General features: G+C 41.9%; 1 protein-coding gene across 1 annotated transcript in view; it reads left to right on the plus strand.

The window, feature by feature from the left end:
* The first annotated feature begins 931 nt into the window (after nt 1-931).
* ZNF384 (zinc finger protein 384) overlaps nt 932-15,528 on the plus strand; it is a 1,170,835-nt gene continuing 1,156,238 nt past the window's right edge. The window contains exon 1 of the mRNA XM_044079105.1: nt 932-1,076. Coding sequence (XP_043935040.1) covers nt 932-1,076 — 145 coding nt within the window. The remainder of the gene's footprint in view (nt 1,077-15,528) is intronic.

Genomic DNA, 15,528 nt, shown 5'->3' on the forward strand with positions numbered 1-15,528 from the left:
CCCAATAGCCCATGACATAGTTTGCTACCCCAGCACCACAGGGGGATCCCATCGCCACACCACATTTTTGAAGAAAAAAATCACCATTGAAGGTGAAATAATTGGAAGTCAAGACGATGTCAAGCAATTCCGTAACTAGGTCTACTTCCAACCTAGAAGCCCCAAAGTCCTGAAGCATAAGTCCTATCCACTCTACTGCTTTGTTTTTAGCAAAGCCTTTGATTCTATTACTTCGTCTTGGCCCTGTGTTAGTATGCCCCACACTGTTTTCCTCATTAATGTCATCCAACCCATTCCTGTCGTCCACTACATCAGAAGTTTGACTGTCACTCACAGGGTTTTGTCGGGTTGTATTAAATCCCTTCAACTTGGGATATGCACAATTGTTAGAGTAGGCTGCCCTATCTCTAACCAACTTTTTATTCTTATTAGCCTTCAATTTTAATAGCAGGGTATCAATACTGGATAAAATTCGACCATAGTCGAACTTATATCTCATAAAGTCCAAGTCTTTTTTAATACACATAGAAAAATGTTTAAAGGAGAGATGGAATCAATTTGTAGTTAATAGAGAATCCATGTCCATTTTAGGTATGGATATGAAAATAGTTTATAAGACAGGATTTAATATCAAGAAATTGTTAGAAAGTTCAAAAGGAACATCAGTAAGAGCTAATAAATATACAACAAAATGTGGACATTGCAATCAATGCCAATTCATTAAAGTGTGTAGAGGTACTAGGTTACACAATGCAAATTCTATATAAGTATTTCTGGCAACTGTAGCTCTACATATGTGATATATTTAGCTACCTGTGTAGCATGCAACGCATTCTACATAGGTAAGACAGAAAGATTGTTTAAAAGACGTATATATGAGCATCAGTATGCCATTAGTAAAAAAGATAGCAGAAATGCTTTATACCGACATATGTTCAATACAAATGATAGTCACACATTCATGTTTCACATTATAGATAAGGCTGAACAAACACCATATGGAGGCAATATAAAAACATTGCTGGGACTAAAAGAAAGTAGATGGCAGATTATTTCGGATGCAACAAATTTTCCAGGTATTAATGACAATATCAGCATTAAACCATTTTTAATTTTGAGAAAATAAGTAGTGTATGAATTTTCATTACTTCTGTCATATTGGGCATTGTTATTGCGCAACGTATTTCAAAGTTTTAACATATCGTTATACTTGGACAACGGTTAACACATTAATATATGTGCAAGTTATTATAGCTCATTTTTGTGCAGCATTTTTTGCAGCATATACAATTGCATTAGCACTTTTAATTGATGTTTAGTATATGAATTTAGTATATTAATTTAATTTAATATCAGCATTTATTGCAAAGGGAGAGTAGTAGTATTTTAATATTTATATACAATTTTATAATATTGTTTTATATAAGTGACAACAGCACTGCAGGAATATGTATATATGTGTGTATTTATGTTTTGGCGCCAAATTTGTGTCAGATGACTTCTATATAAACAATTAGAGAACTTTGTAGTACGTTCTGAAGAAGTCTGGTCTCAGATGAAAGCGCTTAACGTACTATCCAATTTGTGTTTTGAATAAACTCAGTGTGTCCAAGCCGAGGACTTTTCGTTCTTTGTCATCCTACCTAAAGCTATTTTTACACTCTTTAATAAAGTTGCCAGATTCACTGCTGGCCAACTGTATAACTCTCACCACTCTCTCTCTAAATTGCTTAAACTGGCTAGAATTTCTCCACCAGCTACTTTTCTGTCAGCTTCAGGTCATTCATTCCATCCTGTGTCTGCCCTCTTACTCACTAGACATCTCCTCACTAGTCTTCCCCTACACCCATCCCAGGACTCTCAGAAGCACTGATCAAAATGTTTTAAAGCTGCAAGCCCAAAAGCAAAATTAGACAAAACCTTTATAGCTATTCCCCCGCCCTTTCTTGTAACAAACTTCCCCTGGCTATTAGAAGCATTAAGCACCTACAACAAACAAATCTGCTACCAAAAACCATCTAAAAAGCACCCGAACCTGCTACTGTAAACATCCTCCTTAAACTTGTCAACTATCACCATTTCTATTGCCACTAACCTACCTCCCCCCTCCCTCCCTCCCTTCTCTCTCCTTACTTAACAGCCAAACTGTGAGATTCTGCTTGTAAATAGCTTGGACTTTTCTGCACAAACTTACTATTCATGTTCTATTTAGAAATTACCTAATTTCAACTAATACATTTTGGCTCTAATACTTGCTTGTGGCACAAGCGTATATATATGTGTGTGTGTGTGTGTGTGTGTGTATTTATATATATCTATATATATTATGGATGTAGTACTATAGTGACTGTAGTATAAGTTATGCTTATATATTCTCTGTGTGTTAGTTTTTATCTTTTTTCATTTGTATAGTAAACTATGTATCACTTCTGGCCTCCACTGAAAAAGGGCAACAGCTCAGTTGGACTAACCTGGTCAACAGATGTCAAATAAATAAAATAATAAATTCTCTGCAATATTTCAAGTGCTTTTCAGCTGCTTTTGTATTGTACTGTTTTGCACAGTCGCCAATGCACCAGTCTTGCCTCATTATTATCCCTTTCAGTATGTACTCCCTCCACCATTAGTGTATCACACCCAGTAACATCTCTTTTCTAGTTTTTGTTACAGAATCTGTAGCCGTCTGTTTCTCCCACATGCTCAGTGGGCTTTGTAAACCAGCTTATACATACTCCACTGTCATGGGCTGCCATTATTAGTTGTTTATCTTTTGGTTTCAGTTAGTCTGTCCTTAACCATGCCATTGTCAGTTCCTGATCAGCACGAGATTGTTCCATGAGATCTCTGTACTTTTCCACGTTTCTTATAATCTGTAATCTTTTCCTTGTTTTCCTTTTGTTTTTTGGTGCTTTCAGTTGCTGTCAGTTTTTTGTTTACTACTGGTTTGATTTCTTTTCCTTCTATTCAAACAAGCTCTTAAGCTAAACTAAGCAAGGATGGACTTTTTCACCCTCCTGTTTTAAAACTTTCATTATGTTTGGATCTGAAGAGGTCAGCAGATATGTATGCAGTCTCACGATTGCAGATATGTGCGTAATCGATTTTAAGAAGGCCAATACTTCCTTCAGCACAAGGAATGTATAATTTTGGTATACAGTGATTTTTATATATGATTTGATAAGCATGAACCATTTTTTTCTTTGTTTTCCTTTCCAAACGATCCAATAATTTTTGGGCCAGTCGATCACCTCAAAACTGTAATTTGGATCAGAAAGAGCTAATTGATTTATAGCTTAGACTTTATTCCTAGATGTAAAGGCAATTTTCAGTATTAGCTTTAGTCTTCTGAAGTATTCTTTACTCAAATTTTTTTCTAATTTATTCATGTTTTATTGCTAATCTGTCGTCTTTTCCCAAATAGTTATATACTTCCTTCTGTTCAGGTACCTTTATATCACATTCGTGTCCCAGGTTGATATTTTCTTGGTACTGTACCTTTCCCATTTTAAATGTTGCTTTTGCACATTTATCAAGGCCCAGTGACATTCTTATATCGTCTAAGAAAGTTTTTACCATTTGCTGTTGTGCTTTCAACTCCTTTCCTAATGCAGTGTACGGGACCCACAAAAAATAGACAAGAAATCTTTAAACAAGGCTGGTTTCTTGGAGCCAGGTTAAGGGCAAGACAAAATGGCAGCAGAGATGGAGAATCACCCTGGAATACCCCCCTTTGAATGTTATCCCTAGGATGATAATGTGCTCTTTGGGCATGGCTCAACTGCTAAGTGGTTTGTTAGTGTTTCATGGTCACTGTAATGTAAATGTTCTTCATCTCACATTGCTGCAGTCCTTACACTTGGGTAGTCCGCTGTCCTCGGTCGGCCCGAATATCAAAGTATAAGGCTGACGTCGGTCAAGGCGCATTTGACTGACATCAGGACGTCAGGGTACAAATGCGCATGACCGACGTCATATCCTCAGTCTTTTTTGCCGCATGGTCCGATGCAGAAGCAGCATTGCAAGTGCCGGTTGGCGTTCTGAGATTTTTCGATTTCGAAGTTTCAGACCGAGTCAAAGTTGGCTAAGTACCCCGTTGGGGAATATTTTAGTTTTTTCTTGCCTCAGTGGTTTACCGGATGTCAGAAAAAGTGAATAATTGCATTTCTTGTGGGAAACAGATACCGCATAGAGATTATCATACTTTGTGTATTCCTTGTTTAGGGCCTGAGCACGGCGTTGTTGGGTGTCGCTCTTGTGCTAGATTCAATAAACGCACTATCAAGAGAAGGTTGGATTGTGCCAGGTTAGTCTTTGGGAAGCGGTGCAATTATAAAATGCCGTCGGATGCTCCGGCGCTTCTTCAAGAAGCGCAAGGACAAAGCAGTTAAGCCTAGGCTAGAAGAACCGTCTGTACGGACGCCGGTTCTTTAGAGGTGTCGGTGGAGCGGTGGTTCCACCGGAGGTTTCTTTGGGTTCCCAGGGAGAGACTTTGTTATTGCAGGATGTGGCCTCTCAGGAGGCAGGTCAGGCTGAAGGGGCTTCTCAGGTTACTATACTCCCTCCCTTCCTAGGGTGGTTAGGCCCTCTCCTTCTGTTTCCAAGGCTTCTCCCAGAGGCAGGCCAGGTTTAGCTTCAGTTGGTGTCACCCCTAGTTCTTCAGGAACTGTGCCCAAGAAGCATATGCTTAAAATGGCTGAAGATTTGATTACTTTGATTAGGGTTCTTTGCCCCTCCTGATAAGAGACCTAGGGTGAAGCCTGAGCCAGGGAGTTTTGAGCAGGCTTCGGATGTTTCAGAGTCTTGGCTGAAGACTTGCAGGAGTATTCTCCTTATTCTGACTCTGATGTGGATGATTCTACTCCTTCTGCTTCTCCTCCTGAGGATTTTTCTTTTCAGAAACTCTTCATTCTATGAGGGAGCATTTTAAGTGGGAAGGTCAGGACTTCTCTGATTCCAGGAAAAGGCTTAGGGAATTTTGTTTTACCCCAGCATAGGCCTTTGGCTATACCTCCTGTTTTAAATGTGGTGGAAGATGTTTTGCAGAGGCTTCTCTTAATCCTGATTCTTTGCCTCCTGCTCCTGTTAAACCGGATAGATATTACAGGGTGCCTGAAGCTCATAAGTATCTTTTAAGAGTCCTAGGGCAGACCCAGAAACTGTTAGTCAGGGGCCTAAAGGTGTTAAGGCTTCTGTTGTCAAGAATCCGGTTCCTTCAGACAAAGAGGCCAAGGCTTTGGATAGATGGGGAAAGAAAGTTTATACTTCTTCCACTCTAGCTATGAGGGCTTTGAATTGCCAGTTTCACATGTTAAAATACCAAAACTATCTCCTTTCACAATTGAAGTCTAAGGTTGATGCTCTGGCGGAAGGTATTGATTGTAAAGAGTTGCAAGATTTAGTACATGTTTCTGAACAGGTGGGTAAGCATTCTTTGCAATGTGGTTTTGATGCTGTACAGGCCTCGTCTAGGGTGGCTGCCACTGGGTCAGTTCTTCGCAGGCACGCCTGGCTGAGGGATCAGAATTTATCTGACCATGTTAAAACAAGGATTTTAGATGCTCCTTTACAATCTGATGTGTTGTTTGGTTCTCCTGTAGAGACAGTTTTAAAGAAAATGGAAGACAAGGCTAAGTCTATGCAGACGGTTAAAGATTTTTTGCAGGTTCAGCCTCCAAAGTTTAGTAGAAATTGGCCTACTAAGGGGTGGATGTATCCTTCTTATGATTCCCAGTCTAGGGGTAGATCTAGACGTGGTAGGGGCAGAGCTCAGGGCTCTTTCAGGCCTAGAACAGGGAGTTCTCCTGCACAGTCTTCAGGTGAGGGTAGGGGTCAGTCCTTTCGTGAACAGACCCAATGACCTACCTTTTCAGCTGCCAGAGCCTTCTCGTCTGGCAGCACCTTTGGGAGGAAGGTTGGCACTTTTCAAAGAAAATTGGAGTTTAATTACCCAAGACAGATGGGTATTGGATATCATACACCACGGTTACAGGTTTTATTTCCATACCTTGCCTCCTTTCAAAGGCATGCCAGACGTTCCTCCTCCACAAAGAATAGAGGCTCACAAGCAAATTTCTCTGTTACTCCAAATAGGGGCCATTCAGCCGGTCCCTATGCCAGAAGTGGGCCTAGGATTTTATTCTCGCCTGTTCCTAGTACCAAAGAAAGGGAACACGTGGAGACCAATTTTGGACTTATCTATCCTCAACACTTATCTGGACATTCCCAAGTTCAAAATGTTGACGTTACAGCAGCTTTTACCTCTGCTGGGCAAAGATCATTGGATGGTAACTTTAGATCTCAAGGAGGCTTATCTTCATGTTCCTATCAGACTGAGTTGCAGGAAGTATCTGCGTTTTCGAGCTGGGACTTCTCATTATCAGTTCTCTGCATTGCCCTTTGGCTTATCTACTGCCCAGAGTGTTCACGAAAGTTCTGGCTCCAGTGATAGTTTTCCTCAGGTTAAAAGGAATACAGATTTATCCCTATTTGGACGATTGCCTGATTCTGGCTCAAGGAAGGGACGAGCTTCTTCATCATTTGGATTATGTGATAGCAGTGCTAAGATGCCTGGGGTATTCTGTGAACGAAATAAAGTCCAGTCTAGTACCCTCTCAGGACATGTGCTTTCTGGGTGTGAGACTGAATACAGCATCCCAGATGGCCTTTTGACCCCGGACAAACAAAAGAATCTTTCCCTTTACTTTCATCAGTTGTCTCATCAGTCCAGGCTGACTGCAAGGACAGTCCTTCAAGCCTTGGGGTTCATGGCATCTTGTATTCTGGTGCTTCCCAATGCCAAACTGCATATGAGGAAGCTACAATGGTATCTCAAAATGTATGGACACAGCACTGCCAGGATTTGGACACTGTCATTCAAATAATACCTTGCATTCAAAAGGAATTTTTGTGGTGGGCTCAGGAATGTCACCTAAACAAGGGACTCTCTGTGACCCGGCCAGAGGCGAGTCAGATTCTAACGACAGATGCCTCAGACAAAGCTTGGGGAGCTCATCTGAATGGAAAGTGGATACAAGACAAGTGGCCTGCCAGACTACAACATCTACATATCAACTTGAAAGAGATGTTAGCAGTCCAGTTTGCATTAATAGCTTTCAAGGATTTACTTCTTCCAGGGCAGGTGTTGATTCTAACAGACAACACAACTGTCATGTGGTACATCAACAAGCAAGGCGGAACACATTCTTATCCTCTATGCAGGCAAGCAATGATTTTGTGGGAGACTGCTCTCAGTTTACAGCTAAATCTTCAGGCAAGGTTTCTGCCGGGAGCACAGAACTCCTTAGCAGATGTGTTGAGCAGACAAATTATGGATCCCCACGAGTGGAAATTGGATCCTCATGTATTTCAGAAATTGAGTGTGTCATGGGGAACTCCAGACATAGATCTGTTCGCTTCTCCACTAAACCACCAGCTGCCAAAGTTTTGCACAAAAAGGTTTCATCCCACAGCTTGGAGAGTGGATGCTCTTTCTTTCAATTGGAGCAATCTTCATGTGTATGCCTTTCCGCCTCTGCCTCTCCTCCCAAAGGTACTACTAAAGGCCAGACAAGACAAGCCAAGGATGATTTTGATAGCTCCAGATTGGCCTCGACAGCATTGGTACCCATTACTGAGGAGCCTGGTACGGAAGCCTCCATGGCCTTTGCCTTGATTCCACACCTGTTGTCTCAGGAGGACAGTCATTTGCTCAATGTCAAGCTTCACTCTCTGCACCTAACAGCCTGGCATATTCTGTTTTGAGCCATAGTGGGCCTCCACTTCCACAGCAAGTTTTGAATGTTATTTTGGAAGCTAGAAGGCCTAGTACAAGGAAAGTGTACGCAGATAAATGGAAGAGATTTTTATTTTGGAGTGCAGCAAAGGATTTTGATGTTTCTGAGCCTAATTTAAGTATGGCTCTTCAATATCTTACTGAGTTACTGGACAAAGGTTTGTCCTTCTCTTCTATTAAGGTTCATGCTGCAGCAATTTCTGCTCACTATGATTGTGACCCACCATTGTTTTCTCATCCTTTGTTCAAGTAATTTCTTAGAGGGGCAAAGAATATAAGACCCCCGAAGAGCTCCTACTCCTGCTTGGGATCTCAATTTTGTGTTGGAGAAACTCACTCTACAACCTTTTGAGCCTGCAGCTACTGCTGAATTAAAGTTTTTATCATGGAAGACTGCTTTTTTGTTGGCTATTACCTCTGCAAGAAGGGTTTCTGAGTTGCAGGCCCTTATGGCGGTTGAGCCTTTCTTAATTTTCCATAAGGATAGGGTATCTTTACGTACTAATCCTTCCTTTATGCCTAAAGTGGTTTCTAGTGTGGCTTTAAACCAAACTATTCATTTGCCTACCTTTTATGCAAATCCCCAGAATAAAGGGGAAAAGATTTTGCACACTTTAGATGTACACAGGCAGTTGCGATATTATTTGGACAGAACTAAAGGGTTCAGGCAGTCTCAGCAGTTATTTGTTTCTTTTGCTTTGAGTTCTCAGGGCAAGCCTGTGTCAAAACAAACTATTTCTAAGTGGATTGGGTTTTGCATTGCTTTCTGTTATTCCCATCATGGCAAGGAAGTTCCAGCTGGGATTAGGCCTCATTCCACTAGGGCTACTGCCACTACGACAGCTTTTTTGAGAGGGGGTGGCAACTAAGGATATTTTGGAGGCAGCTACTTGGAGTTCAGTGCATACTTTTTTTAGGCATTATCACCCACCACTTTACTCTAAATCCAGGACTGGTTTTGCCACTGCTGTTTTGCAGGGCATTTTGGCAGCTCCTGCTTCCTTATAATTTGGCCATCCTCCCTTACCTCTGCTTTGGGATTCTACCCAAGTGTAAGGACTGCAGCAATGTGAGATGAAGAACATAGTACAGTTTTGTACCTACCATAAATGTAGATGTTCGAAGATCCACATTGCTGCAGTCCAATTTACCCTCCCTCCTTCCCCTCTGTAGTTAGAAGCGGTTGTGTGGGTTGGGTTGTCAATTGGGTATATATTGTATATTGTATATATTGTACATATTTTTAGTGCTAGGATGGTTGGTTGTTGGTTTGCTGTCTTTTGGTTTTGACCTTTATTTTTAGGGTCTTCTGACATCTGGGGCAAGAAAAGACTGAGGATATGACGTCGGTCATGCGCATTTGTACCCTGACGTCCTGATGTCAGTCAAATGCGCCTTGACCGACGTCAGCCTTATACTTTGATATTCGGGCCGACCGAGGACAGCGGACTACCCAAGTGTAAGGACTGCAGCAATGTGGATCTTCGAACATCTACATTTATGGTAGGTACAAAACTGTACTTTTTTCAATGTAGGATGGGTATTGTACATCTGTATGCATTCCTTTATCCAAGAATGTGGGATGCTGTCATATGCTTCTTGGAGCCAGATTGTAACCATAGTTTAATCTGTTTAGTAAATAGTTTTAACAGGTTAAGGGCAAGACAAAATAACAGCAGAGACAGAGAATCACCCTGGAATTTTATCCCTAGGATGATAATGTACCCTTTGGTCATGGCTCCAACTGCTAAGTGGTTTGCTAGTGTTTCATGGTCACTGTAATGTAATTTTTCAATGTAGGATGGGTATTGTACATCTGTAAGCATTCCTTTATCCAGGAGTGTGGGATGCTGTCATATGCTTTTTTTGTAATCTGCCATTGTCATACATGGATTCTTCTCCATTTTATAATGCTCTATTATGGCTTTATTTGGCAGCAAGTCATCCTTAGTTCGATATGGCTTTCTTTTGTTAGCCATTTAAAAAGTTCTGTTGCCATAACTGACATTTTTTTCAATGATTATAAACTCTGTATCAGTTCCACTTTATAGCTTGTACATTGTCAGGAGGCAGTTTTAGTCTATAGTTTTTGGGATGGCTTGCAGGTTTTCACTTTTAAGGAGGAATATCGATGTCCTGACTGAAATCACTGTTGCATTTGTGGGTTATCACTGCTGTCATCTGGCCAGAGTACCAAAGCTTTACCTTCCAAGTATTGTACATTCTGTGTGACCTCACCTCGCAAGTGAGGGCTGTATAGGTGGATGTATGAACCTAATTCCTCAGACTGTCTAACTGCCAGACTGAATGCAGTTTGCATATCTATCAAACTATTTGTTATTTGGACATTGGTACCATTGTTTTGAACATTCGGATAAGTACCCCATTGGGAAACCTTCCTTTATATTTCTTTAGTGTTTTTCTTACTTGTGTTAGATGTCAGCTAGGAGGGTAACTGTGAGTACAGTAGACAAATCTTTACTAAGACTTGTATCCCGGTGTCTTTTTTTGCTTAGGGTGGAACACTACTACATTGTACCCAACACCTTCTGGTCCCATTTGACTTCGCTTAACACTTTCTTGGAGGTATGTTTGATTGGGTAATTCCTCTGGTACTTAAGTACAGAAGTTAACAGAAGCTGTATGCAGTCCTTTATGGATTTACCTTGCTCTTGATGGGTTTTGAAAAGGTTGGCAGTTTGGGGGCCAAACGAGAGTCCTGTCTAAAGGGGAATCCACTATTTTTGCTTTCAGGTCCTAAGGAATAGGCTGGCTGCATAACCATGCACACCTGTGGATTACACAGCTTGTAGCAGCTGTTCTGTTGAGGCCTCTACAGCATCATAACTACATTTAATGCTGTGTCCGGCCAACTGTGTATCCTGATTAAGTAAGGATAACATTTGTTGTTTAGAATCAGTGTCCTGGAAATCCACCATTACTTTATTTAAAGAACTGAGAATGGATTTCAAGTATTTTCTCATCTGTGTTAGATAATTAATAGTCCTGAATGGCAAAGTAGGGGAGGTATAAACCTTTTTAAACCTTTCTATCTAACCAGTACATGGATCTGTCGCTGTAACAATCCTCCTTGACTGACCACCCCTTGCTCTCTCCACCTCCCTCTCACCTATCTCCCTTTCTTTCCTTTTTCCCCCTACTTCTAAGTTGTATATTGTCTTAGTCTCATCTAATGTCAAGCTTTAATATTCTATGAGTATGACTTACCAATCTAACTTGGTACTTACTCTGAATTGTCCTTGCAGGTTATTGGGTTCTTATTAGATGACCAAAGACACAGTCTATCGAATGCGTCTTGGTTGAACTTAAAACAACGAAAAGGCAAAATAGCGAAGCGGCTTTTAAGCTAATTCTTTCCCAGGGAAAGAATTTGCTTGGCCGCTTCTGTTACTTTGCCATTTTCGGCACTGTAGTGCGATCTTGGAGTTGGTATATTTCAGTAGGGGGTGTGTGGGAGGAACAGCCACCCACTTTATGTATTCTTTCAATTTTTTTTTCTTTGGAACAGCGATTTTTTTTCCTTGGAAAAAAATCGCTGTTCTGAGCTTTTGAGATTGTAAGCTTTCGCTTACATGAGGGCAAGCTTTCGCTTACATGAGGTCGATTATTCATAGTTTGCTTTAAGCGTTCAGTGATATAATATGGACCTGATTATTGATGTTAGTATGCATTTACTCTGAGTTTGTTAATCATGTGATTGTATTATGTTTAATTTATTTTTATAATTTACTATAGCTTGAGTTTTTGTTTCAAAATGCTTTGTGAAACTGTGGAGCTTTTCTCCCCGGGCATCTATGAAAATGGACTTTGTCTTAGTCGTACTAATCGCAGTCAACAAATGTCAAAAACCTTTTTACCCCACCTATCCACACGATTGCTTTTCTTGACTGAAGGGAGGGCATTGGCATTGGGAAGGCGTTTAGAAGGCTGATCGTCCACCACAGTTTCTTAAAAGCTTAAGATCATCAGGGACTTATCAGTCTGGTTTTGTGGAATTCGGAGGCTGGGAGATGGGCAGTAGAAGTGGACCGAAAGGCATGTGAAAAAAACAGGAGGTGCAGGGGAAGGGGCTGGGGTGTAGATTTCTAAAAAAAGTTGTAGCATCTTTTCTGCACCTCTAAGATCTGCCTAATCTCCCACTCCTTCAAACAAACCTTGAAAGAAATCCTTCTGTTCCGTCTCACTAGAAGAGGAAGGAGTATGAGGGAAAGCAATTTTCTGATTTTTTTTTTTTTTTTTTTTTTTTTTTTTGTGTGTGTGTGTGTAATGTCCACCTTTACTAAACGGGGTGCCTGAGTTCCCTGAGGCACCTCAGTTAGTTTGCATGGGATGTCTTCACTAGCTAGGATCTGAAGGACACCCTTGGGGCCCTACTATATGGTGATTTTCGGTTCATCTCTCTCTGCAGAATAGTCAATCAAGGCATCTGAGGCCAAACTGGCCTCCAGCGGGGTCTAGATTGGATATGAGGAAGAATTTGATGTACTGTGGGTTTTGAAACCTCAGCAGGTATGTTGAAGTCAGAAGGGGCCAACCAAGTCTCTGGGCTGAGGTGGAGGTACGTCCGGTGAAACGAAATCTGACATTTTGGGCTGGGCCAAGCGTTTCAGATGTTGGGTCTGAAGAGACCCTAGGCCTAGCCAGAAACACAGACAGGCTCCCAGAAAAAGACTCCCAGAAAAAACACAGAGGGATTCTTCATCTGGGAGGCCTCCCTTTCAGGACAAATCTCTGACTGTTTGCAGCCTCCTTTCCCTGTGGACCCCAGCCCTAATCTGCCTCTCTCAAAATGACTGACCCAATCTTTCTGCACCTGGGAAAAGATTACCACAGACAAATGGGTACTGTCTGTCCTAAAAGAATGAGCCATGTTTCGGATACAGATTCTCCCTCTACATGACATACTGCCACCTTTGCACAGATTAATCTGTTCCCAGCCATTTTACAGGAACTGTGGGCACAAAGCACAACAGAGCTAGTGCCAGAAGAATTTGTGGGGAAACTGGTTTTACTCTAGACTTTTCCTAGTGCTAAGGAAAGGTATGCAGTGGAGACCCATACTGGATCTCGACTTACTAAACACCTTGTTAAAAGTGGCAACTTTTAAAATGCTGTCGCTGCACACACTGCTATGATTCATTCTGCCTCAGGTTTTTGTAGTATCCCTCCGTCTGAAGGATACTTGCTTCCATATACCAGTCCAGCCCCCTTGCAGGAGATTCCTCAGGTTTTGTACTGGGTCATCTTACTATTAGTTTACTGCTGTGCCTTTTGGGCTTTCCACAGCCCCAAGAGTTTTTACAAAATGTCTGCACCAGTGATTCACCTTCTGCCAAACCCATAAATTCATGTTTTTATCTACTTAGACAACCTGTTAAACTACATCACACACACACACACAAGTCTCAGCTGAAGTTCACTATCAGCTGTCTCAGGACTTAGTTTTTTTCTGGGCTGCTGCAGGGTGGACACAAAGAGAATGCAAGCTTTTTTCCAGAAGGGAAACTGCAGAGCCTTACAGATTGCTTCCACAACCTTGTCTCCCTTAGGCAATGCTCAGTCAGGGAGATTCTAAAAGCTCTGGGGTTTCTGGCAGCTACTGTCCCATTACTCCCACAAGCCAGATGGCATATGACAAAATCCAGTAGTACCTGAAAACAGTTTGGTCTTGGCACTTTCACCCTCTGGACACAGTGATCCCCTTTTTACCCTGTCTTGGAGAGGAACTGTTGTGGAGGAAGGATCAGATGAAACTGAAACCAGGGATTCCTTTCACTCCTGTGGCTTCGGTTCAGGAAACACAAACAGATGCCTTGGACGAGGCAAAGGTGACCTGCACAAGTATCAGCTGAGTATAGGGCCGACGACAGCTGACACTACTAAAGAAACACATTAACATGAAGAAATGAGGGCCCTCATCCAAGCTGTTCAGATCTTTTCACATCTGTGGTAACCTGGTGCCCTACAAGGGTTCACAGACAACACAACACAAAAGTAATGTGTTGCATAAAAAAGCAAGTAGGGACCAGATCTTTAGCAGTTGTGCATATTGGCAGAAAAACCTGAGACTGTGATACCTAGAAAAACATGTCAGTCACAGCCACCTACACCCCATCACAAGACAATGTGATGTCATATTCTTTAAGCAGGTCCTTGGAGGACCTTCAAGGACCCTGAACAGACAGGTTTTCCAGGACATCCTTCACCATAGCGGAACCCCTCGGATAGCCTAGTTTGCGTCAGTGAGCAGCAAACAGCTTCCACTATTTTGCACCAGGGACCCTTGCCACTCAGCTTGGAGGACAGATGTTTTCACTTTTCAGTGGACAGAAAAGCTCCTGTATGCCTTCCCTCTACTACCCCTCATTTCAGGAATTCATCTAAAAACCCAAAAAGAAAAAGCAAAATTCTTGTTAATGATTCCCTTTTGGCCAAGACAGCATTGGTTCACTCTTCTTTTTATTGCAGGAGGACGTACTACAAATTGCCACACACAAAGCAGAAGGGGTTACTGCTTCACCCCAATCTTTCATCCCTAAACCTAACTGTGGAGGCTAGGGTTCTAATTCCTTATAAGCACCATTTTTCTGAGGATGTTATTAAGCTTCGCCAGTAAGCCAGGAAGACCCACCACTTGCAAATCTTACAAGGAATAGACAGAACCCTAACCAATCAGAGCTACCTTCTATTCTGAAATGCCTGGGTGAGCTGTTACATACAGGTCTGACCTATTCTTAAGTCAAGCTCTCCTGTAAGCCATCTCGTTTGCTTAACCCCCCCCCCACACACACACACTTATGTCCAAATCTGAGGTTAAGTTATCCCTTAAAGGGGTCTTGCATCTTGGACCACCTAGAAAGCCCATTACCTATACTTGGAACCTCAGCTTTATGCTGGAAAAGCTTGTCTTACCGCCTTTTGAACTGGCAGCATTTACAAACCTCAAATTCTGCACCTAGAAAACTATCCTACTTCTCACCCTCACTTCAGCTAGGAGAGTTTCAGAGCTTCAGACACTCATGGCCATTCCTCCCTTTCTTATTTTTCACAAAGGCAGGGTGTCCCTCAGGGCTAATCCTTTATTCATGCCTAAAGCAGTTAACGAGCTGTGTCTCAATCAGGCCATAAACCAATCTACCTACCTTTTTTCCCAGTCCATAGAAATGTGATGGGGGGATTGGGGAACAACTGCATTCTCTAGACATTCACAAACAGCTAAGATGCTATTTGGCAAAGAAAATCTATTTGAAAATCTGAGCAACTGTTTGTTCATTTCATGGATGTAAGAGTCGATGTCCTATAATCATTGGTACAGTATCCCTTCCCACCCTTATTTTCTCCTTACTCAGTCTTTCTCCCTCTGTTCCTATCCTGTGGGGAAACACCCTAGAATGGAGGGGGCTTTCTTACTATGTTTTACTGTGCCCCTCCTAGCTGACTAGTTTTCTGTCTCTGGGGTCTTCAGGCTGCTGGCTTAGAGATGATCTGAGGAATTATACTCGTACATCTGCCTGCATACCCCTGCGCTTGTGAGCTGAAGTCACACATTGGATGCACGATACTGGGAAAGGTAATGCTTTGGTACTGGCTCCACCCCTGTTGGCTCTTCAGTCCTTTCATCAGGGCTGTCAGAGCCAGAGCAGAAAGATAAGCTTTGAGGAGTTGCAACAAGTGCATGCTGAATCTTCCAGAGACTCTGACCAGTCACATCTGGA

The sequence above is a fragment of the Protopterus annectens genome, chromosome 8.part0 (assembly GCF_019279795.1).
Source record: "Protopterus annectens isolate FY-2018-M chromosome 8.part0, PAN1.0, whole genome shotgun sequence".
NCBI classification, from domain to species: Eukaryota; Metazoa; Chordata; order Ceratodontiformes; family Protopteridae; genus Protopterus; species Protopterus annectens.